The sequence below is a fragment of the Stegodyphus dumicola genome, chromosome 11 (assembly GCF_044657685.1).
Source record: "Stegodyphus dumicola isolate Sdum_Otavi_A_Nest chromosome 11, ASM4465768v1".
NCBI classification, from domain to species: Eukaryota; Metazoa; Arthropoda; class Arachnida; order Araneae; family Eresidae; genus Stegodyphus; species Stegodyphus dumicola.
The window spans coordinates 92,439,140-92,466,018 of record NC_140778.1 but is presented as its reverse complement, the minus strand read 5'-3'; the positions used below and the strand labels follow the sequence as shown (position 1 = coordinate 92,466,018).

Here is a 26,879-nt window from a genome sequence, read left to right as displayed (position 1 = left end):
AATATTTCGCCATGTTTCCACGTTGCGCGCATGATATTTTAAAAATGGCTAATGGTACATCCTTGAAATTCGATGGAATTCTTTATATGGGCACTATTTTCTCTAACTGAACCAAAAATTTGATGAATATTTTAATATTGAAAAATTTTATGGACGAAAACATTACAGATTTTTTTAATAAAATACATTTTTTAAACACAACTCAAAATAAAATAAAAATTTAACATGAAATTTTTAGAATTTTAGGTTCACAGTAGTTTCCAAATGTTATAAAAGTTATATATTAAATATGGAATTAATTATGCAACAGAATGTTTTAAACTGTGCGCGCAAGGTGGAAACATGACGAAAAATTTTGTCACAAATCGGATTAAATTATAAAAATATTTGTGGCAACACAAACTTTCTGATTACTATTTCAGAAAGCAGCTATATTATGTAGTCAGCTGTAAAAAGTTGGAAGTAATTGCTTTTAAAATAAATAAGTTATCCCTATTCTTGCAACAGTCACATATTCGAAAGTCTTGCTGGTTTTAAGGTGTATGAGTCCCCTTAATTGGAATGCAAGTTGAGCTCGTTGATGACCATCAATTCTGTATTAACTCAAGCATTTTTAATTTTCATCTGAATTTGTTTAATTCTAAGATTATTCCATTTGATTTAATAATTTTCTCAAAATAATTTGAAAAGTATACTCATTTGAGCACTGTGTTCAAAACTGGACATTTGAAACGAGATATCAGAAACTGACGTAGCAAGCTACAGGCAGTATAGTGAGAAGGGACACCCTGACCTAGGCTTCTTAAAGCTCTTAATATGGCTGTTGACGCCTTAATCCCTAGAGGCGATCCAAGGGGGCGCCACCCCCGCGGTCAATCCCGGGCGACAATTATGCTCACAATGAACAGTATGAAACGCGAGACAATGGCAGCGGGTTCCAAACGGCTCCCACGCAAAAAGAACCATGGAATTAGACAAAGACTATTCTCCAGTGTTGACCAACGGGAGCTAAATCCCCATGGACAGCCTTTTAATATCTCACCATGTAACGTCTCTGCAACCAAAGGACAGACAAGACAGTACCAGTATGCAGTACGGTCCCTGCCTAGCCTGAATCTATCAATGAACAAACGATGGTTCTAGTCAGTATGGAGATTAATTATGTACCGAGTCTGTTCTAAGTAGAGGTCTTAGCCAGAACGCCGAGGTTGACCCCTTCCCCGTTGAAAGTTGGGTCAACTTCCACGGTCTTCAGAGCAAGGTGTTTTGTTACGGAATACCTTTGCAAACAAATTCAATTACCTCCACATCGTCGTTAATAGAAAATTAATTGTATAAGAGTGAGCAATCGCTTAAGAAAATGAAAGAAGAGCCGATGGTCTGAAGTTAAGAGATCGGTAAGAGATTGATCGCATTTGAAAGTTGGGTCAACTTCCGCGGTTTTCGGTTGCCCGGAAAATACCGCATATGAATTCGTTTATGATTAGCTACAGCTTTTTCTGCCCAATGCAGAACATGTTTAGTCTGTAAACTTAAAAAATATATATTTGTTTACTTATTTACGTTATTTTTAAGAGCAATTTAATGAAATTTAATTTCTTTCTAATTAGTTTTTCACCTCTTTTCTGAATTAGTCTTAACTGTATGCTGTAATTTTGTACTTTATGTTTCGCAGGATTGTTGAAAATGGTCTTCGTCAACCACACAGACAATAAGATTTACAACGAAGTGAACATTTTTGGCAATCAGGATGACAACTGGTATCAAGTGAAGAAACTTGTTAAAGATTTACCACCAATATATAAGGTAAGAAATTAATCTGTATTTATTATGAATATTTCATAATTGTACTGCATTTCACTTACAGATGCGGTTCTTAATTCGAAGCATCAAATGAAGCATATAACAAAATGTTTTATTTCAAAAAAACTTTTTTGTTTGATTAGCAGACATCATAAAAGACATATTATGTACATTCTGGGGAGTATAGGACACCTATTCTACTGGGCCGATTGACGAAATTTAACCTGCATGTTTCCTGTCTCAAAAGCACGACTCAGGATATATATCAAATTTATATATAACATTGTTCTAACATAGCTATTTTCACACAAAATCGTGCTTTTTCTGAAATGGCATATCCATTTTTGTCCATATTTCCTTTCTACTACTCACATGATGGCAAAGTGTCAAGTTTTGGAGAAATTGCACGAGTAGATTTTAAAAAATTAGCTCTCAAGGTATTAGTTCCTTAATATTAATTAAAATTAGGCATATATTTATTAATATCTGTTTGTTTACTAAAATTACTAAGGTTCAATCCAAATAAAATTCACAGACATTTTCTCATTTATTTCTTAATTTTTTTAATAATTTTATGAACTTTTCGAAAAAGGTTTTGCATTATAATTTGTAAAGTTCTTACAATCATCTTAAAATAGATGTATTTCTAGGTATGAACGAAAAAATTTGAGCTTTTGTACAGAACTTCCCAAGATGTACGTGAATTCATATTTTGGTGGGTTTTCAAATTTGGTATATTTGCTATAAATGATAATAACGCCAAACGTGATTTATGCACTTTGTTAAAATTATTTGAAACTATGAATGATGCACCTTTTTTCCCTTTCGTGCGCAATGAATTGGAAAGGGAAATAGGTTATCATAAATTAAGAATTTCGCCAAGGTTTATTCTTGGTGCAAACTGAAAAAATGTGCTCTAAGATAAATTTTTAAATTTCTCAGTAAGTTTCTCACCACATTTTACAAAATGTTATATTTTGTAATTATATTTATTATTTATATTATTTATATTAAATGCTATATTTGTTATAAATTGTTATATTTATAATTTGAGTGATAGAATCGAAATATGGAAAAAAAATCGGCATGTCATTTCAGAAAAAGCCCGGCTTTGTGTCAAAATATCTGTAATAGAACAATGGTATATATATAAATAAATCCTAAGTACCGCTTTCGAAACATGAAAAAGTCTCTTCAGTAGGCCCAGTAGAACGGAAGATATAAAACTGTACTTTATACGTCATCAGGTCTGCAATAATAGTTCGTTTTCTTTTTCTCATCTTTAATTATAAGATTCGAAATAAATTCCTTTATAAAATATTTTCTCCCTCCTTTCCGCGGGCCTTCGTGGTGTAACTGGATAACACGTCCGGCTAGCACTTGGGAGGTCCAGTGTTCGAGTCTGGGCAAGGGCATAGCACATTTTTCGCGTCTCCTGCATTAATAATCCTAATGACTGTGCATATTTACTCGATATAAATTTGAAAAATTTAAGAACTCTATATCTATATTGGTAATAAAACTAAGAAATAACCATTAAAAATAATACTCAAAATATTGTAATTATAAATTGCTCTCACTTCAGTTTAAAGTTTAAAAAACTGTAATAGCAATAACAAAAAACATAGAGTAGACAATTTTTGATAACGTGTAGGGTAATGTATTTATTGTAGGCAATCACGTATTTATTGCATGTAATAACGTTAATGATAATGAGTATAGATTCAAGTGCTCCTATTTGCAGATACGATATATTGGTGTTAGAGAAAGAACTTCAGAAATAGCTCTAGATGAAATACTTATTCAGCCGGATTCCTGCACGGATCCAACAATACCAACATCTCCACCGACTGACTTTCGTAAGTATTCAATGGCTTCTCAATGGCTAAAATGCCCTGACGTGTATTCATGTATTCAATGGCTAAAATGCCCTGACGTGTATTCATGTATTCAATGGCTAAAATGCCCTGATGAAAACTTAGTGAAATATTATTGATACGTAGTATACCTTTACAAGTTGTAATCCCCTTATCTATAAAGTGAAATATAGGATTTTCGTTCTGAAAAGACGTAACTTTCTTGAAAACGTTCGTAATATTTGAATGCTAATCAAATGTAACTGATTATGTCCTTGACATTTACTAAAAGGTGTCTGAAAGTTCACTCAAAATTTGAATTTTGAGTCATTTGTGTGATAAAGTGTTGCCAGAGAAACAGAAACTAGCGTCACAGCAAACAATTCGAAGTTATTAAAAATGGAGTGCTACACTAAAGAAGAACGCATTTCCATTGTTGAGCAATATTTTAAGAGTAATGAAATTATGGCAGCTACGGTTCGCAATTTTCGTATACGCTATGGTTGACATGGTGATTTAACTTCACCAACTGTAAAGAGATTATTTAAAAAGTTTAGGGAGACTGGATCAATTAGTGATCTTAAACAATCTGGCCGTTCCCCAAAAAGTCGATCAACACAAAACATCAAACCAGTTCGTGAGAGTGTTGCTGACAGCCATGGGATATCATTTTGGCACCTTAGTCAAGAATTGGACATTTCGAGAAATTCTCTACAGCGTATTCTCACGAAACATTTGCATCTTCATGCTTGCAAAATTCACTAGACTCAAGAACTGAAGCCAACTGACCACGCTCAGCGAAAAGAGTTCTTTGAATGGACTATGGAACAAAACAAGTGGATGCTAATTTTCGAATAAAATTATCTTCAGCGTCGAGGCTCATTTTCCATCTTGATGGCTTGGTTAATCGACAAAATTGTCGCATAGGAGATTCGGAAAATCCACTAGTGATTGTTGAGAAAGAAGTGCATCAACAATGTGTCATACTCTGGTGCAAATGTGATAAGGGAGCATAAAGGTTCTTTGTCTAGGATGAATGATTTAAGAGTACAATAATTTTCATATCAGTGGTGAAATCCTGTGTTTTTGTTAATGATTCCGGTTGCAGTCTCTAAGGTCGCTCCAGTGGACAAAGAGATAAAAGAAGTCGTTTCATCAGGGTCAGGAGATGGACACTTTGTTATGTATGAGTGAAAGAATCATCCCCCCCCGGAGTTCAGCGCAAGTAAACACAGGGAGACATATACGGTGGTTTTCTGAGAATAGGGAACAACTTTCCTGTTTGGAGCTATCGGCATGTTGGCCGGCTAGAACAATCATTCCTCGTGTATAATGTGATAGAGCATTTTTCCTGTAACAAAATTCTGAAATTACGGGGCTAAATATATCAAAGTCCCATACTGTCAGGATATGCAACTGTTAAGGTTTCCATCTTATTAAAATTCATGCTATTGTTAAAACCTGAGTTAGAAGTTCATTTGAACCCTGTGTCATAACCCAGGGTTTGCGTAACGGCTTCGGCTACTACACCAACAAAGCTTAGACTGGAGGCATTATCGGACCACTGAAATCTTCAAAAATACGGTTGGTGAGGTAATAGCAGTTAATAGTGGTACTATAGCGATATGATATTCCAGCGTTTTTGTGTTTGAATTTCAAGATATAGATGTGGACGACATGTGGTTTCAATAAAATGGTGCTACATGCCATATAGTCCGAGAAACAACCCAGTTATTTCATGGGAATTTCCCGTTTTGGTAACCGGATTTGAGCGCCCTTAAGTATTTTGAAATCTGAGTTTTTGCCAACAAGCCCGTGGCTACCTACAAAGCCACGGGCACTTGAAAGAGGAAACCGAGCCCTGTAGGAACGAAATTCAGTTAGATTTAAGAAATTCAGTTACGTTAATTTCAACAAAAGAGGGCGTTTGTGCGGCAAAGCCTTGGAGGCCGTTTTTCCGACATGCTATTCAATAAATTACTCTATAAGATATTTCTTCCGCCTTCTTAGCATGCCTTCGTGTTGTAACGGTTAGCACGCTCGAAGCGTATTCAAGAGGTCCGTGGTTCGAGTCCCGGCAAGGGCATTGCTCATTTTTTCTCTCTCCGGCTTCGAAATAACCTAATATCGCTACAACTCTATGGTATATCAACTTCATGAATAAATAACACATGCAAAATTTTTAATTATAAAAGCTGTGTTTTCTATCAAAATTACGTCTTTCGTGAATTTTGGAATACCATTGATAAAGACTTATCAATGGTGTTAAGATTTAGGACTATTGCAAAAAATTAATTTTACAGCAGTGTTAAGAACATACAGTGGATGGACAAAAATATGGAAACACCTTGTGAAATGCATGTTTGAAAAGAAAGATTGATTTTAATGAAATATGTAGGTGGCGCTGGCGTTTTTGACTACTGACGCCACCTATACAACTTCGTAAATGTGCTAAACAGTTCAGTTGTTGTCGGAGTACTGTTATGTGAGGTTGTCATTGCATTATGTCAGAGTTAACAGACTTCGAACGTGGGCAAATTGTTGGAGCACGTATGGTAGGTGCTTTCGTAAGCAAGGTAGCCGAGGTGTTTGGTGTTTCAAGAGGTACTGTATCGAAGATTTATTCCGCATATTTGAAAAGCGGAAAAACATTATCTGCTAAGTCACAGCGCGGACGAAAGTGTGTCCTGAGTGATCGTGACAGACGATCATTAAGGGCAATTGTGACGAAAAATAAGAAGACCACAGCTGCAAAAGTTAGTGCTGAAATGAATGTTGTGTTACCGAACCCTGTGAATACCAAAACAATTAGAAGGTAGCTTCATAAACAGGGAATTGCTGGCCGTGCTGCAATTGAGAAGCCACTCATCAGTGATGCTAATGCCCGTAACAGGAAAAGGTGGTGTTTAAGTCATAAAGCCTGGACTATAGAGCAGTGGAAGCGAGTAATATAGTCTGACGAGTCTTCTTTCACGTTGTTTCCCACTTCTGGCCGAGTTTACGTCTGAAGAACGCCATCTCAAGCCTATAATACAGACTGCTTGTTGCCAAGAGTGAAACATGGCGGGGGCTCTGTTATGGTTTGGGCAGCCATATCGTGGTTCTCTGCTAGCCCCATGATAACTGTGTCAGGGCACATGACTGCCAAGAGTTATGTGAACATTTTGGGCGATCAAGTTCATCCCATGGTACAAACTTTGTTCCCCGATGGTGATGGTGTCTTCCAAGACGACTAGGCCCCTGTTCACACAGCTCACATTGTCCAGGACTGGTTTTCTGAGCACGAGGATGAGTTGTCCCATCTCCCCTGGCCACCACAGTCACCAGACCTGAATATTATCGAACCTTTGTGGTCTGCATTGGAATGAAAAGTGTGTTCTCGTTATCTGAACTTGCCACCGTTTTGCAGGAAGAATGGTATAATATTCCCTTGGCAAACGTACAGGAACTGTATTTATCCATTCCGAGAAGACTGCAAGCTGTTTTGGATGCCAACGGGTTTCCTACACCATATTAAGCAAAGAAACATGTTTTTTTAAAGGTGTTTCCATATTTTTGTCCAACCCCTATAAGTTCAGCTTAATGTTTACTTAAATATTACTATGTAAAACGTTCAGAGTATGTTATTAATTTGGTCTCCGCAAATATATGAAACCTCAGTTGAAACAACTCCTTGTGTAAAGCCAAATTTTATGTATTTGAGTATATGCATTATGTACCATGATAGTGTAAACGATATTAATGCATTAGATTAAAATTCTTGGTCAGTAGGTAAATTAGAGAATTACCAGTTTATGCGTTGATCCCATTGTAATAAAGAATATTTTGCTGTTTTATGTTTTTATTCCACTGGAATAAATACTATTATTTACATTTAATAAAAGAGCAACGACGACAGTACATTTTCTGCATTTAGTACTATTATTTACATTTAATAAAATATAAATACTATTATTTACATTTAATAAAAGAGCAACGACGACAGTACATTTTCTGCATTTAGTAGAAGAGAAATCTTCTGAAAGTCTCGAGTAATACATTTTCGTATATAAAATTTCCCTTATGTCTAGGAATATGTTTTTGCTAATATATCAGCAAATTATTGAACGTTTATCTGAGAACATCTGATATATTATGAGTACAGTAATTAAAACGTAAAAGGAGACGTTTAAAAATTCATTACATATTATTTATAAATATAAACACAATAGCAGAGATAATGACATAGGAATATTAATCAGAATATAATATTAGCCAATGTATTCGGAAATGTTTGGTTTACGAGGTTTCAAAAGTATAAAATGCAACTCAATTTCCAAGCTAGTTCCCAGTAACACCGCTAGTTCATTTATACCCCCAAGACATTATGTAAAGCAACATCTTTCATTTTTTTCGCATTTAAGGAAAAATGTTTTCACGTATTTTTCAAAGCGACATCTAATTAATAAAATTTATCCTGTGAGTACTGAAGAAAAGCCCATATTAGCTGTCCATTAGCTGTTACAAATTATACAAAAATGTAAACAAAATTGCACAAAATTGTAAACTGTGTAATGCAATAAATCCTGGCAGCTGAACTCGGATTCAAGTTACGGCGAATGGCTGACTACATGGACGTCGTCGGGATTTTCTTCCTCTGCAATTAAGAATAAGGGTCCGATTTTTATAGAAAGCCCGCCACGAAGATATCCCTTTCTTTAGACATAGAATTTTAGTATGCTTTGCCGTACTCAAAATCAAAAAGCAAGCATTATAATTGGACTTTATCTCAAGCATTTCAGTATCAAAGCAGACCGCTATTAGAAATAATATTCTTGTACATTATTTCAGCCTTCTGTCAGGAATTATAGAATTACACGGATTCTTCAGAAGTTTAATTTTCAAGTCATTTTTCTCGCCTATCAATAAAATCCATGATTTGATTTTTAAAGATTCCATTTCTGATTTCAGTTCTTGGAGAATTTATAGCATATTGTGTCAGTGTGGTTTGAGATATATTTGCCAGACTAAAAGAGCGCTAAAATTTCATATCAAGAAACACGAATCTTAATCCGAAAAGGCGAAATTAGCAAGTCTTCGATAGATAATAGTTGTAATTCAGCGATTCTCAACCTTTTGACAAACGCGTGCAATTTAAACAAAAATTGAAAACCTCTAGTACCACCACTACAAAGTACTACTACCCCCACCACTCTTGAACAAAGCTCAGATCGTATAAATTTACGAATATTAGACAAAAAACAGCATTTCCGACGCTTCCTCACAGCCCGTCCAGACTGTTCAACGTCTTGTACCCTATTGGGATACTCAGTCATAGAGCCGGCTAAGTCGCGTGCTTTACAACGACAGCCCGGCATAAGAGTATCAAAAAAAAAAAAAAAAAAAAAACTCAGTCAGGATGTTGGGGTTTTAATTTTAGAATGTGATAGTTAAAAATACTTTGCTCCTTTGTGTACCATCCATTTTTCTCTTGCGTATCACTGGTTGAGAACTTCTGCTGTAATTTAATCAATATTTTCACTTTAGGTTAATAAACATTATTCAAAAAGCTTCTTCAATCGCAGAATTGGATTTTCTTGAAGCTTTTCACATTCACAAAAATTATCTTGTGCAGCTAATGATTCTTAAGTTCATTCCAGTCCTTTCTAACGCTTTCAAAATTCTATTAAGGGATGTTAAAACCCCAAAATCTTTAAAAAATTGTGATTTCGGATTTTTGCATTTTCAAATTCTCTACACTTTTCTAAAAATACCATTCTTTAATCTCTATGAAAATTAGAACTGTAAAAAAATCTAGTTTTAATATGTCATCAACTGCTTCGATCAATGAGGAATTTTACATAAAAACGCGTTTTTCTCCAAACGTGATTTTTTTATACTCGATGTACCTTTTCTCAGAAACTACTGCTTACAGGTATCTAAAATTTGTATGGCTTATTTATTAAGTTTCCTAATATTTACTGAAATGACGTTTTTTGTGATAAACTTAGAATAATTTTTTTTTTTTTTTTTTTTTTTTTTTTTTTTTTTTTGTGAGAAAAGTGCTAAATTTTACTATGCCTAAAAAAATATTCTGTAAATTACTGTAGAATTCAAAATGTTTCAAAAGCTCATTTCAGTATAATCAGATAGGTATACTTTAATTACAAAAAAAATTTCAAGCGTGTGTCTACAGCAGATTTTGAGAAAAGGTACATCGAAAATGGCCAATTTAACATTGTCGGTATAGGGGTTTCTGATACCCCTTAACTAAATTTTTCAATTTCGTTACTGTTTTTGTCAACAGACGGTGTTACCTACTCTTTCGCTTTACTGTCATAGGGTATAAATACGAGATTCCATGCAGTGTTGTTTGCTACTGATGAAGAAGGACTTGTACCTGTTTGCCTTCGAAATCAATTAAGTTCTTGACTAAATCTACTCCAAACCAAACAAGTTGTTGCTTTGCGAATTTTTTATTTCAGTATCCTAATTATGTGATGTCAATACTTATATAAGATATATCCTAATTATGTGATGTCAATACTCCTAATTATGTGATGTCAATACTTATATAAGATATATCCTAATTATGTGATGTCAATACTCCATTATAAGATGGAAAGAGTTAGACGTATTTCGATAATAAAAGTGCTATCTTATCCTATAACAAAAACCCTAATAATATTCTAAGTATATTTCAAACTTATTTCTACTACTAGATATCAAATCTGAGCAGCGGTGCTTTTCTTATATTTACAGAATTCTGTTAACTTTTGACTTTTTATTGAATGCAGTAGTGTAAGTCTTCAATGAACATTTAGCATAAGTTTCATTCGCCAATTACTTGTAGAATAGATTAAGGAATATTACTGGATCTAATATTTGATAGTTATATTCTTTCAGCTCTGTCAGCTTGGGACTGTGACTTTGGCGACTTCTGTGGTTGGATCAATAGCGGTGCGTGGGTCGTACAAGATGGAAGAAAAGCTTTGATTTCCAAACTAGGACCAGCACTTGACCATACTAGAAAAGATGCGCTAGGTATGTTCAGACTTGAGAAAATAATTCTTCAAGTAATTTTCTTGAAGTTTGTATTTATAGAGTTGTTTACATGCATATCTTCATTTACATAACTTATGGTTTATCATAGCAATGGATAATTATTTTGAAAAATTATTATGAATAGCATAATTTGACTTTACTGGTTTGTATTATTAAACTTATTATTTAATTACTTTCCTTTTTCCATATGATACTTTATATTGAAATACTATTCCTTATTCTCTGGTACTAATATTTCGTATTGTAAAAATATTCGAGCATGAAGTTTCTCATGCGAAATTTTAACAGTATTTTCTGCACATAATGATATTGACGAAATATTTTTCATCTAATATTGAATTTATATTTATTTTTTTAGCATCTAAAATTTCCCTTCTAATTTATACTTATAATATCGATTAAAAAAATAAAAATGTAACAAAGTATAATGCTTACAGGACGATATGCTTATTACAAGCCATTGAACGACAGTGGACATGATCTTATCAGCGTGGAAATGGATACTTCCGAGCAAGAATACTGTTTCCAGTTTTGGTATTACATACACAGCTCTTCTCCAATCACCCTCGAAGTGCACGCGATTCAGAGTAAGTTTACAAAAAAGTGACTTCTAATACGTATTTAAAAAAGCTTATTTAAAAAGAAATTATTAACAACGCCGCAAATAAATATTTAATGGCTGATAAGCTCTTTATACTGCTTATACGATACTGGCAGCTTATAGATCTTCTATTAAAAAGCAACCGAGTGGCCGAGTTCTGCTCTATTTGTGGGCATCAATGGCCGAGGGGTTAAGATCATTGAATAATGGTAGTTCAACCTGCGTTCGAAGCCAAGTGAAAGGGCTCGCTGGATGTGCGTTTTCGTTGCTTAGCTCATGTGTAACTTGAATACAAGCACCTGTAGAATTTGAATAGTTAGAAGAAGTTTCCTTTAACACTTTTCCTGGTTGTTCCTGGTCCTTTAACACTCCGGGTGAGGCAAAAATTCTGATTAGGACTCGCCATCTATATTCGGGTGACAGTTCTTTGAGTAATTAGGAGATAAAGCAGGTGCAACCTGTTTTTGTGCGGTAGATAGGGATCGCATAAAAAAAAAACGCAGAAATAATCGCACGAAACTTCCCGAGTAACTATAAAAAATAGTTTTCGTAACACAATTAAAAGTTTTTTTTCTTTTTTTTTTATGTTTGTAGGGAATAGGGATCGCATAAAAAAAACGCAGAAATAATCGCACGAAACTTCCCGAGTAACTATAAAAAATAGTTTTCGTAACACAAAAGTTTTTTTTTTTTTTTTTTTTTTTTTTTATTTATTATGTATGTATGTAGGGAATAGGGACCGCATAAAAAGTCTCACGTAGAAAATAACTCTAATCCGTACGAAATAACTAGGAATTGCTGTTTTAAACGAAATCAAGACACAAGGCTTGGCAACTACTTGGAATCTCGCCAAACCTTTTAGAAAATACACATGCGAACATTTTTAAATATTTTATTTACATATGCACTTATTTTACACATTCAAAACTTTTCAACATGTCTAACCATTATCCTTAGCAGCCTGACAATACGTGAACTTTCTTGTGGTAAACTGGTTCAAATTCACCTTCGCCATGTGAAGACACTACCTCGCACTAGTTTAGAGTTCGACTTTTTTTAGTTACCATGTAGTTGGTGATCAGTTTTCGCGAAGACTGTTGTTTCACTAGAGTGCTTGTATATGTCCCAGTAGCCAGATATACAACATTGAAGCTCTTTTTTTTTATTGATTATTTATTTTATTGTTTTTTATTGATAACTTCGTCAATTATGTTTCAATTTAAGACACAATAACACGCCGAATAAATACTAATTCAGAAGTCAAACAACAAAAATCAGCGTTATACCTACAAAATTTTCACAGGACTAGTTTCGATGGTTTTACCGAACCATCATCTTCAGCTGCAAAACCGCAAATGAACAAGATAGGAAATAATGATTAGATAAGATAAGAAAGCCTGGACAAGAATAAGCAAGTGGCGCCATCTGTTGGCGAAACCAGAACTAAAACATAATTTCTCTAAAAGCCGAAGGCAAATTTGGATTGGAATTAGGATCGTTAACTAGAACAGAAAGATTTTTATGAATGTGAAATGCCTCTAGAAAATCCAGTTCTCCAATGGAAGATGTTTTTTGAATAATTTTGGCAGCAGAAAAATTGAAAGAGTGATTTTCGGACCAACAATGTTGAGCAACAGAAGACTTCTGTGTTTCCTTTTTTCTAACATATGCCTCATGTTCTTTGACGCGAAATTTTAAGGCTCTCTTAGTTTGGCCAATGTAAATTAAACCACACTGGCAAGGAATCCTATAAATACCCCAGGAATTCATATCCGGAATGGGGTGATGAAGAACTAAATTATTTAAAAGCAATAGCTATTGACAGGGGCTTTTCACCCAACATTATTAATCAAGCAGTTAAAAAATTCTCATCTGAACACACTAAAAGCCACACTCTTATTTTAGGAGATTATAAAAATTCTGTTGTCATTCCCTTCTTTCCATCAATTAGCTATAAAGTTGCACATATTTTGCAGAAATTTAACTTTCGGGTTGTTTATTCTCCCATCAATAAAATTCCAACTTCTATACTCAAGGACCCCATTCCGGATATGAATTCCTGGGGTATTTATAGGATTCCTTGCCAGCGTGGTTTAATTTACATTGGTCAAACTAAGAGAGCCTTAAAATTTCGCGTCAAAGAACATGAGGCATATGTTAGAAAAAAGGAAACACAGAAGTCTTCTGTTGCTCAACATTGTTGGTCCGAAAATCACACTTTCAATTTTTCTGCTGCCAAAATTATTCAAAAAACATCTTCCATTGGAGAACTGGATTTTCTAGAGGCATTTCACATTCATAAAAATCTTTCTGTTCTAGTTAACGATCCTAATTCCAATCCAAATTTGCCTTCGACTTTTAGAGAAATTATGTTTTAGTTCTGGTTTCGCCAACAGATGGCGCCACTTGCTTATTCTTGTCCAGGCTTTCTTATCTTATCTAAACATTATTTCCTATCTTGTTCATTTGCGGTTTTGCAGCTGAAGATGATGGTTCGGTAAAACCATCGAAACTAGTCCTGTGAAAATTTTGTAGGTATAACGCTGATTTTTGTTGTTTGACTTCTGAATTAGTATGTTTCAATTTGTTTGAAATTTTCATATACCACAGACACACACACACACAAAAAAAAAAAAAAAAAAAAAAAATTGCGCAAAAAAGAACGCACAAAATTAGGTTTGAGTGCATTTGAAAAAATGATCTTTTTATTGTTGAAAGAAAGAAAAGAAAATAATCGTTCCCGACAGCTAAATTGGTTTCGCTCCACTAATATGCTTTTGCGGTGAAACTAAAACGTAGAATGTAATTCAAGTCAAAAAAACTAAAATAAGTAGTGCTGGATTAGCACCTAAGTTACGCCTAACAGGTTGACTGACAAAAATCTAACAGGCGTGACGATAATCCGAAATGGCCAAGAGGCTTACTAGCGTAACAGCGAAACAACAACGTAACGTGCTCTGGCTAGCGAAAACACACTTTGAATAAATTCAGAGATTCACCCGTTTAAATAACTTTAAATTTACATCCTGGCGAGAGAATGTGAGGGGAAGTTGAGAAGTTCACATAAAGGTACCAAACTTAAAATAAATTTGTTTCGATTGTTTTACCGAACCATCGAAACTAGTCCTGTGAAGAATTGCAAAATTGCTGATTTTTGTTGGTTGACTTCTAAATTAGTATTTGTTCGGCGTGTTATTTTAACTTAAATGTATCTGAATTTTTAATTTAGACATCGGTTGAGCTGCACCAAAAGTGCTTGGATTTATCAGAATCGAACGCAATGTCAGAGTTGTGCAGTAAATGTCCAATATGTAAAGTGTGCAGTTGCAGTACGTATTGCAATTATCTCAACGAACTTAAAGATGAAGAATGCTGCTAAAGATGTTAAATAGAATAATTTTTATGCATCGCGTTTTCCGCAAGAATGGGAATTTGCGGAAAACGCGATGCATATATTTCGATAGAAAAGGCATTATGCGTCGAACCACTATAAACGACTTTACCTTTTTTCAAATTGTTGTCACCAAATATTATCACCCTCTATTATATTTAAAGAAATTAGATAATGAAGAGTCTGCATGAACGTATGTATGTTTCTCGCCTTATGAGAAAGTAACGGTACTTAGAGCCATCAAATTTTGAATAGAGTAGTCCTCCACCCGAATATGGGCACCTGGAAGTCCGAATCTTGAATTTCGAGTTTGTTTTATTATCTATTTCATATTTTTTAAACTTTAACGAATCTGTGATTGAGAACCTCAGGGATTTCAAAGCGAGCAATGGCAACACAACGTACGGAATAAAATACTGTTATTTTCAGCGGGAGAGGGTATCTGTCGGAAATTTTAATGATATGCTTGTTTAAATATTTTTAGCTCTATGGGGCATCAGCCAAAATGCTCTCGAAACGTGTATTTATGTGTAAATGAACCCTCCCCGACGGGGGTCGACGTTGAGAACTCTGCGAAGCTACTGCCTAGGATCTGTACCTAGGCAGTCTCGGCCACGGGGGTATAAAATTTATGAACTTGGTGGTTCTGAAGGAAGAAAAGTCACGTAGTCCTGAGAAAGGTCACTTATTGGCCGGCCTCGGGGTCTGGCACGTCTTAGCACGGCGTGGTACTAATAGCCCGGGGGTTATTTCCCGGGTTCGCTGGGTAATGTCCCGCTTCGACGGGCAGCCCGAGCGACTGGTAGGTAGCAAATAACGACCAGCGCCATCCGGGAGACTTCCTGGGCGGTTCTCTCTCTCTGAGCGGCCAGAGTGGAGGTTAAACCTCCGCGCCTGGTTCTAAGGAGTAGGGGGGGGACTGTAATGTGATTACCGTATTTGATGGTATATAAGATGCACCTTTATTTAGACGGCCACACACAAGGAAAAAAGTTTCAATAGCGTGGTTTCCTTTATCAGGATTGGTGTTCCTCCTTACTTGCTTTGGGAACATTAACTGTCCTGACTCGGAACAGGGAGCTTACTAAAGCTATGTTCAATAAATTTGGGAAGTAGACAATACACACAGGGTATACGAAAAAGGTATACGAAAGGGTATACGAAACCCTTTATTTTTCTCTCTTTACAATGATTTCCGGAACTTCGGAATACAGAGACCAACCACTTGTGGTCTGAACGTAAGAATATAAAAAATATTAACTAAAAATCTAACTAACTTTGGATTAATAAACAAGTGCCTAACTCCAAGATTGGCGTATATTAACAAAAGCCGTATGTAGTACATAGAACTGCTAACACTACGATACGTTTAAAATTATCAAGAGGATTAAACCTCTGGCCTTGAAGGCAACCAGCAACCGAGTAAAACTACTATGGCAAGCGGCCTGCTTCTAATAGCTCCTTCCTCTCTCTTGCTTGGCAAAAAGCCACAACTTAAGTACTTGGTGTTCGCAAGACAAATTTGCATAAATAAGTTAAAGCTTTTAATTCTGGCCGGAAGTAGAAAATAAGAAGTCATAGTAAAGATTCAAAATAAAATAAACGTTAGTAAAACTTAGGATCCTTACACCTTTAGTTCTCACGTTTCGTAAAAGCCAAATAAACAATTATTGAATGCAATTACCTTCACGTATAAGACTGTGTCCTTCACGTATAAGACGCAGGTAACTTTTTTGAGACCAAATTTAGGGAAAAAGTGCGTCTTATATGCCGTCAAATACGGTAAGTTCACGGAGCAAGGAAGCCGAGATTGTTGTAAATGAAAAAAAAAAAAAAAAAAACTCCCGTTTGGGTGTAATAAAATATCGGAAAGCTTTCAGACTTTGCTTTTAGTTTAGTTATTTCTGTTAGGGTTTCATTTATTTCAGCTTAATGTCTAAAACTTTTCTTAGATAATCAGATAACTGGACCACTGTGGGTACAAAAAGCAAATGCTGATGAAAGATGGAAATATGGTACTTTCTTCGTAGAAAACTCAGGTTGCATGTCCATTGTGCTAAGGCCGACAAGGAGCAAACCTCATGTAGGAGACATAGCAATTGACGATATTCTGCTGAAGCCAGGTTGTAGCCGAAAGCTAAGTAAGCATTATTTGGAAACGTTCTTTCATTTTAATTTCATAAAGGTATGAAAAGAATTTGTTTTTAATGGCTTGACGATTTGGGAAAATTCCTTATGCTGGATGATATGAGTAATGAAACTTTAAAATTTTATTTTGCATCTTTTGTTCGGTATACATTTCTCAGAAATTTCTAATTTATTTTAAGTCATATTTCACAGCATTTAAAGCTATGAAAAAAATTTCTTTTAAATAGCTTAACGATTTAGGAAAACTCATTCTGCTCGGAAGTATGAGTAATAAAACATTTAAATTTTATTTCGCAATTTCTGTTTGATATGAATTTCTTTGAAATTTCTAATTTATTTTAAATTATATTTACAGAGCATATCGCTGGCTGGGAGATAGGTGTGATCGTTGGAATTATTCTTCTCGTTATACTCCTGGCTTCGTTATACATATGGCATAAGAAAAAAATTAATTCGTAAGTTGCTAGTGTTTTACATATTCCTTCCGACTTCTTATTAAAGAGAGAACTTTCCATAATACGTTGTTAATTTGTTTCAAGTGTAAATTATTGAATGGAAAGTGGGTGAAATTTCCAGTAGCATATTCTAATTCAATATTTGGAACAGTTGAAAAGGAATAATTACGGTTACACAAAGATGTAATCAATATTCATGTTTTCCTACGAATTAAGATATATATTAAAAAAATCTGATGCGGACACTGCATGACTTCTTTGTACCGAATATTAAATTATACGCATTTTTTGCTGCATTTCATTTCAACTTATTTCCTCGAATTTCGTTAGAGGTAGATTTTTTCAGTTTTGCAGCTGAGGATGGTGGTTCGGTAAAACCATCGAAACTAGTCCTGTGAAAATTTTGAAAATATAACGCTGATTTTTGTTGTTTGACTTCTGAATTAGTAACTTTCAAATTGTTGATAATTCTACAACTATTGCATGAACATAAACTAAAGTCATAAACACCTTAACCGGAAGATAAGAACAACATAATTTAATCATTTCTAAAGCAAAATATGCACAATTTACCAACATATAAGAATAAAAACCTGAGCTCACCGAGCCGAACAACAGAGTGGGTGTAACATATATACATACTTTTGTTGTCGCCAATGGTCACCAAAGATGGAGGTGCAGAGCTACATATTATAGCCGTCCTATATACAAAATTTCAACGTTCTGAGGTTACTCGTTTTTGAGTTATCAGAGACACATACATACGTACAGATGTCATGAAATAATCGCTTCTCAATTTTATAATCCGTTTGGGGGAAAACAATCCTATATTCTGACCTTACGCACAGATGTAACGCAATTGCATTCGATAGCAGTCAAAATAAATATTTTGGTTGAAATATGATACCCGGAATTTTTCTTGATTACAATACTTTCTTACTTCGTACAAGTCATGTAACATCAACCAACTGATATATGAGAACGATCTTACACTTATAGTTATTACAAATATGAATGGTTTATAGGAGTAGCGTGGGTCGTAAACACGATATTTTATTTCAAAATTTCACTCATTGATGGGAAATCAGTAAAGAGTAAAATTAAGAGTGTTTACTTTTGTGAGCATATTGCAGCACTACTCTTTACTGATGGAAAGTCCAGAAGTCACTAAGTATACTTCAGTGCTTTCGGAAGAAATTGGGATAGGTAATTAATTGATTGTTCATCGCTCTTATTTAGGAATCGGAATAAGAGATAAGAAAAATTTAAAAGAATTTCAATGTAACTGTGGAAAATGATTTAATATTGCAAAAAGCAACACACAACATTCTTCCAATATAAAAAAAAAAAAAAAAAACTGAGATATTAAGGTTCGAATATATTTAAAAATATCTGTATACTTCTCTATTATGACATCAAATACATTTGTTCACATGAATTCAAATGCAATGTTAACTGCATTTTAAATAGCTTATAAATTTAGGTTCAAATTTTATTGAAATTGTAAAAGAATACACCATATTCAAATTAGAAAAATAAGGATAAAAGCAAGGAACTTTTATCTTTCGTTATATTTGAGATGATTAAAAAAAAAAAAAAAAAAAACTTTGCAATTTTGATAACAACGGGGGGAAAAAAAAAAACTTAGCAAAGCGATATTTTTTGTATTACTATTAATGTGAGTATTTTAAAAGAAGGGCAAAAGTTTATGCATGAAATATCTCTATGCCACTGTTATTTGCACATAATGTTTTATCAGTAACGTACAAATACGAAAATAATGGCAAATTAGAAACACATGCGAACGTCTGCTTAAAAAAGATAATATAGGTTCGTAGTTGCAGTAGTTCTTATCTGGAGCAATGAGATAATGTGAGCGTAACTTGAGCGTTTTCAATAGATCATGAAAAGCGGAAATGAATTTAAAATTTATTTTTATGGGTGTATATTTATATATTTTATATATATTCAACATTTTTCTTACTTCGACTTATAATATTTCCATCCTTTTATCATTTCTAAAATGCTAAGAGAGCTTGAGATCACGTGGTTTTTACTTCCTCGTACAAAGTAAAATGGAAGTATTGTAATCGCGAAAAGTTTCAGACAGCATGTTTCAACGAAAATATTCATTTTGACCGCTATCGAATGCAATTTAACGATATTTTTGCGTCATATCTGTACGTAAGGACGGAATAAAAGATTCTTTTCCTTCAAAAAATTATAAAACTGCTTTAAAATGAATTCTGAGGAGAATTTTTCGTGACGTCTGTACGAACGTATGTACGTATCTCGCATAACTCAAAAACGAGTAGCCTCAGAACGTTGAAATTTTGTATATAGGACTGCTATAACATGCAGATGTGCACCTCGTATTTTGGTTACAATCGGCCGCAGAAAACGTATATAAATATATTTATATATATATCCACTCTGTTACCCGGCTCAGTGATCACAGTTTCTTTACTCTTATATGTTTGTAAATTGTACATTTTTTGCTTTAAAAATGATTGAATTATGTTGTTTTTATCTTCCGATTAAGGGTTTTATGCCTTTAGTAAATCTGTATGCAATATTTTTAGAATTATCAACAATTTAAAAGTTGTTTAAGTGCCGCTAAGCCTACTTTGATGGCGGCCATTGCCTGTTTACATTTGAAACAGCTGAGTAGTGAATTTGTTGCCAATCTAGAGAAACGTAGCTTCGCAACAACAAAGATAAACGCCTTCATTTATTATTGCGATTTAAATCATGCTTAATCCTTTCTGGAATTTTTTCGAGGAAATAAGTGTTTAAAATTTACTTAATTTTTAATAATTAGTAATAATAATTTTTAATAATTAGTAATTTTTAGTAGAGATATTTTGAGTTTTTATGTATTTTTGCCTTGTCGCGAAGTGAGAACTGAATTAATTGAATGAGAAATACTCAATCGTCTGTGAAAAACTGTTTCTTTTTTGTTTTGATTGCTTAATTTCTTTTATACATCGTTCTAGCTTTATTATAGTATTTGAATAGAACATGTGGCAACGATTAGATAATTATTTTAATGATACAAATTTTGTGCATTCTAAGTTATAATATGAACGAAATATAATACTGTTAAGTGAACTTAGCCCCAGAGTGTCGCTATGGTAAACAGATAGAGTGAACTTTAAAGAATACATTTATTCTATTGGGGTTTATGCGCTGTCGGCGAAGTATATTTAATTAAATCCAATAAGTTTAAACGAAATGCAAGAAAAAAATGCGTATAATTTAATATTCCGTACAAGGAAGTCTTGTGGTGTAAACATCAGATTTTTTTAATTTATAAACTGGATAGTGGTTAGTGACTCTGACTACCATACCGAACAGCCCGGATTAGAATCCCGGAGTAGGCATGGATGTTTGTAGATGTATAGTGTTCTTGGGGTATGAGGACACTCTAAACAAATGACGAGCCGAAAGGCCTCGCGTTTGGATTGTGGTAGGAGAAGAGGAGTGGGAGGCACTCAGACCCATCCCTTGGGGGCGCTCTCAATCAAACGGGGCAAAATCAGCTGGCAAACTCATATATGGTACTGGTATCTATAAACTCATATATGGCACTCATATATGGGTTCAACTGGGCAAAATCTTTTATGGTATTGTATGCTTTAACTTAAGGTTTTAACAGTTCATTTTTAGTTAAAGCGATTTTCCTATCTTTCTTAATTTCAGCTTACAATTTCCTGACAGAACGTGTTTTCAGAATCGCGGTTAAATGCAAACGAAGAAAGAGAAATTATTTAAAGCTGAAGTTCTACTGACTTCGTTAGAGAGCCAGAAATTCTGACCAGTGCGCATTCGCCTTTTAGGCTACACTCTCTCTAAGCTATTTTTACGCTCGGCCGTATTTCAAGCGCTTGATAGCTTCGCCGTCAAGACATATTTTTCTTTACAAAACTGTATTATATCTTGCGTATTATTAAGTTGATTTAAACTAACAACTCTGTTTAGTTTAACAATTTAATTTGATAAACATTTCATATAAAATAATATATTAAATATAGTGTTTTGGTGTACACTTTTATACAAATACACCGTTACACATGACATATTAATTTAAATACTCTTAAAATTAGAGTGTAAGGTTTTGACAAGATTCCAAAGTAATTCCATTTTCCATTCAGAATTCGTGAAAATGTGAATTTCCCGCATGTATGAGTGATTGCCCTGAACTAGACCATTAAAATTTCAAGAAATTTTGATGAATCATGTAAACATTGTACCCGCATAAGTTTAAAATTGATAATATAATTTCTGTTATATCGCCGGCCAGACGGTATAGTGGTTACGGAAGCTTGACTGCGATACCGAAGGGCCTGGGTTCGAATCCCGAAGAAGGCATGGTTGTGACTGTCCTTCCCTTCAATTGGGTGAATGCCCAAAACGGAAACGACAGCAACAAGGCGGCTGATTTCCTTGCAAAGGATGCAATGACTAACATCAAGAGTGAGGTAATTCATGTCCCGTGGCCCAAGTCCCATATAAAATTTACACTGAATGCAACTGTCGACTCAAAGTGGCAAGAAAAATGGGATTCTGAATTGCAAGGCAGAAGAGTCCACGATTTTTTCCCAAGAACTGACAAAGAGGCACTACACTATGACCATGTTCTGAATCAGTATATTACAGGGCATGGTCCTTTCCCCACCTACTTCCATGGCAGAGGCATGTGCCCCACGGATTTCTGCATATATGGCGAAAAGGGTGGCACTGATCATTATATTTTTGACTGTAATCCAACAGCGGCAAACATCCGATTAAGTCTAACAACGATCTAATAACATTTAAAAAATACGCAATAAAAAACAGACACCTTAGGGCTAAAATCAGAGACGTTCTTATACATATCCAAAGACTCGGACTGGATATTTGTCATATCTAATGCTTATTCATCTCCATATATTACTAATATATATATATATGTGTGTGTGTGTGTGTGTGTGTAATAATAAAATTCCATAGTCAAGAATACACTTAGAATTCTAACTGTTTGTTCTTTTCATTTTTAATGGGACGTTCTCTTAGTGGAAAGTACGTGGAATTAAATCCACAGCCCCGTAGTCAAGTTGTTTTTCCCGCCTTTTCTACACGTACAGTTTTAGAATGTTCTGGAAATATTTAACGCGAACTGGATTGGCTGACGTCATTTCTTTGAAGCTCCGCCTTTCCAGAGGCTATAAAAGGACTCGCAAAAGAATATCGGGGCTTTTTCTTTAATGTCACGATGCAGTAAACTTCATACAAAAAGTTATTAGTAATTCTTTTTTATTTACTCCGGATATCTGATTTTGTAACTGCTATTTTTTCCTGAAGTATAATAAATGGACCCTGTTTTTTAAAACTTATCATCTGATAATTTAAGCTATGACAAAAGCTGGTACATCACATATATATATATATATATATATTTAATGTTCCAACAATTTCATTTTTCTACGCAGTCTTGATGGACGGAAGGTCCAAAGACTTGCTTATTACACCTTCCACCTTAGAAAGGACATTTGTTCATACATTTAGACTTTTGGAAGCATCGGTAGTTGAACTTTTCAAGGACAGTCTTTTCTCAGTATGATTTGTGTACACTATTAATACCATAAGTCAGTTATCTCAGAAAGTCCTCTCAAGGAATTGATGGTAAAAAAAGAGAGGGGGGAGAACCTCGGACCACCCCCCAGGATGTTCTCCCTCAAAATTAGGGTGGAAAGTTTAAGAGTTAGCTAGGTTCAGCAATACCTCAATTACCTGCGGTATCTATACCTGTCCGTCCCTTCATAGAAGGCAATGGGGGCTCACCTATTAGGTGCCTCCATAATAAAGAGACCACCACATCTGGCCTTGTATAGATTAATGGACTGAGTTCCACTGTAAACTGTTCACAATCTGCCATTGAGGAGGGGGGGGACTTCTGTTTATCAGAAGCCTCACTTCCTACCTCCATGGCCTTCCTCTTGCTACATATCCAAAGAGCTTAGCTTTTTTAACGTGCCTTAACGTTACAGAAGCAACAGCTTTTCAGCAAAGCATACCTTTCTGTTTGCCAGAAGAACAAATTAGATTTTGTTTTCAAACAATCGACCGGAAGTGATAGTTTACTTAAAGCGCGGTATTATTTAAGATATAAAATTGGTGGGAGATCATGTGCTGACCACATGTGATTTTTTTAATTCATCTGAGGCATATGTAAAGTTCACACGGCAATTACAATAGCAGTGTAATTTCCATGTGAACACGCCCACGCCGTGCAGCGGCAGTTACATTTTAAGAAAATAGAGCAGAGAGATAGGAAAAGTTGCTTCTAATATTTCCTAACCACAAGCATTGATTTTTAATAATAAAATGATAACTGTTTAAGCTTCATTTTCAGTCAATCATTTGTTCTTTTCAGTATTTTCTAGATGTCATAAAATCTTGAAAATTGCAGACTTTTGTTTTTCTAACCAAAACGCACACACATTTTAATCAACGTAAGACTCTATATAATTCCGTTATAGACATTTTAATCAACGTAGCAATTAATTATTTTTAATCAACACAGACATTTTAATCAACGTAAGACTTTATATAATTCTGTTATAGACATTTTAATCAACGTAACAATTAATTTTAATTAACACAGACATTCTAATCAACATAAGACAGTTTTAATCAATGTATCACATTTTAATGAACGTAAGACTGTATATAATTCTGTTGTAGCAATGAAAGAATTCAGTAATGGAAAAACCGAGTTAACTAAAATAAGGAGAGTTCTAAATCATGAGGACGATTGTTTCTTCCATCTTCATGCTTGCATTGTTTTTCTCTTTCAGGGCGCTGAAACCACAGCAATGAAATAAAAGGCTTTGCGTCTTCGAGTTGGATATCTGAACTGCGAAATCTTCATATCACATTTTCAAGTTTTTATTAGATCCTCTTTATGTTTTCTTATGTAAATTGAATGTTATCATAATTCAATACATTTGCACATTGCATGTGCATACTTAAAGCTAATAAGCTTCAGCAGGCATAAAAATGACGATTTTCTGTAATGATCATATGAAAAATGATGATTATTTTTCTTTGTTTAAATAAATTATTTGCTTACCTTGAGTTCTTTGTTCATTTTTATGTACATTTTTATCTCATAGGCAATATATTTATATACATTTGCATCTCAAAAGTAAAAAGCAGCTGATGTTCTTAAGTTTTACCAATTTCATAATTTATTTGTTTGTTTTCAAATTTAGTAGTAGTAGAAAAACAGAATTTTTTTTTTTTTTTTTTTTACCTGTCTTGTTGTTTTTTTTTTTCTTTTTTTAAGAGAGAGAACAAGTGTTTGACATAAATTAAGTAAATTATGATAGAAAATATGAGGAATGAAGCTTATATTGTTTTCTATCATTCGTTACATTTCTTATGAAATGTCTCAAATTCAACGGAATACCGTACCACATAATAGAGAAAACAGAAATAGGAAAAGCTACTTCCAATTTTTGCTCACCATAAGCATTAATTTTAATAATAAAATACACATTTATTTACGCTTCGTTTTCAGTCAATCTGTACGTTTGTTCTTTTGAAGATTTTCTAGATATCATAGAACCTTGAAAACTGCACACTGACTTTTTTTAAACCATAACACACAGTTACAATTAACGATAAGTTCCTATTAACAATAAGTAGAAATGCCACATGTTCAAGTTATGTTACATGGCATCCCATTAAAAGCTTTGTTAAATGCAGGAAGCAAAGCAACATTTTGACGGATAATGTTTTGAGAAAAATTTTCAGAGCATTGAATGCACAGCTGAAGGATGAGAAGGATAAGGTCGAATTTTCTGTGGTAAGATTTTTGCAACTTTCATATTGACTGAGTTTAGGTTCCTTCATTAAACGAAAATATCTCAACCACAAACGCTAATGCTTTAGACATAATTTCAGAATCTATCAGCTTGGTCACTAATCTACAAGAGAATTTCGTTGCAAATCTTTATTGCCACAATATAGGTACACATTTACCTATTCGCCTTGAAAGTTGGCAAGACGTTTTCTCCTAATTGCCCAGTCTTTCCAAAACTTTCAAGTAATAAGGGCCGTTAACAGTTTGCCCAGTTGGTACAAATTCGTGGAATACTACCACTTCCTTTTCAGAAAACGAAATGAGCACCATTTTTGTTTTGGATTGGACATGACATGATTTCTCAGTTCATCATATCAATGATGAGTTTTCTTATTAAGATGGCTTTACAAAACTTTTCTTTGTCTTTATTTTGAACGTTTTATGTGTTTGATTTATTTATTAAATATCACGTTCTTGGTAGCCAATAAAATTCCATTCAACAGCAAAATGGCAAAATATTTAAAAACAACATATCTTTAGAGCTTCGACGAACAGTTTGGCGCCCTGGACATAAAAGTGTTCCTTTTTTTGTACAATGCACTGGCAGCTCCTCTATTTGTGCACATGAGCACGTAAACCCCCAAAGAAAAATGAAGAAATCATTTTATTAAAAAATTAAATAATATATTAAATTCACTTCCAGATTATTGTCAATTTCCTGGAAACTTTTTTGCATCCTATATAATTTGTCCCCATTCTGATACCATGTGCATCCTGTATACATTACTGACTTACAGTGAAGAAAGAATACAGGAGAAATCTGTAGCTCCATTCAATTTTTTATTCCTCATATACTGACACTGAATGAGACCTAAAAACACTTTTCTCTTACAATGTATCATCCCTTGTGATCCCTATCACACCCGCATGGAGGTAGGAAATAAGATGGAGTGGCCCTAACAGGTTTCTCCCGTACCTTGCTTTGAAGCACTGGCGATCCCCATATGGTGACCAAAACATTGGGTAATTTACCATTAAATTCAATGGATTTAGACATGATCGAATGTAAATATTATATAATTATGTCGTAAATATACATATAAATGTATATATTTTCTTTTTCTACAACACTTCAGAGTCCTAAGTATATGAAAATCTCACATTTTTAAAAAAACATTTCATTCTGAATGGAATTAAATGCTATACTTTTCACAGGACAGTTTGCTGAGAATGGTTTAACTGGAATTAAATATTTTCACAAATTTTCGTTAATTACATTAGAAAAAAATTTTAAGGTAATTCGATTTTATTCGGTTAAGGATTACAAAAATTAAGATCAAAGTTTACTGTATTATTAATATTAAAATTCTACATTATTTCTTCTTCCTAAAATACGTTTTCAAATATTTTTAGCTTCTGAGGCATCTTTTAAATCGAAAAATATAAGTCAATTTATAATTAATTCGGCCCATTTCAAATTAGAGCACCTTTTATTTTAATAGCGAAATACTTTAAATAGTACTTAACTTTCTCTGAATATTTCTGAAAGGGAATAAAGTAAGGATTATTTTTTAAATATTATTTAAAACTTGTAACTGCGTTATTATAAAATTTAAGGGGAATAATTCTTTTAATTATACTTATCAGATTTTTTTTACACCTAATTTCAACAATACATATTCTAAAGCTCTTCTTTATTACTTTCTGAAGTGCACATCTAATAGAAATTGCT

The 26,879-nt window shown here is 34.0% G+C and overlaps 1 protein-coding gene across 1 annotated transcript; it reads left to right on the top strand.

Moving 5' to 3' along the window:
* The first annotated feature begins 1,679 nt into the window (after positions 1-1,679).
* On the top strand, positions 1,680-24,411 carry LOC118194592 (MAM and LDL-receptor class A domain-containing protein 1-like). The gene is made up of 7 exons (XM_035365765.2): positions 1,680-1,806; positions 3,548-3,662; positions 10,545-10,682; positions 11,141-11,290; positions 16,648-16,836; positions 17,199-17,298; positions 24,138-24,411. Exons 1-7 carry the CDS (start codon positions 1,687-1,689, stop codon positions 24,157-24,159), a joined length of 834 nt encoding a protein of 277 aa, XP_035221656.1. The 5' UTR covers positions 1,680-1,686; the 3' UTR covers positions 24,160-24,411.
* Positions 24,412-26,879: the final 2,468 nt, after the last annotated feature.

Bases quoted from the DNA above. Each gene is read 5' to 3' on its own strand.
- LOC118194592 (XM_035365765.2), top strand. From the start codon at position 1,687: ATGGTCTTCGTCAACCACACAGACAATAAGATTTACAACGAAGTGAAC. The intron at 3,663-10,544 runs GTAAGTATTCAA...ATATTCTTTCAG, and splicing joins ATCTCCACCGACTGACTTTC to CTCTGTCAGCTTGGGACTGT. The intron at 16,837-17,198 runs GTAAGCATTATT...TTATATTTACAG, and splicing joins AGGTTGTAGCCGAAAGCTAA to AGCATATCGCTGGCTGGGAG.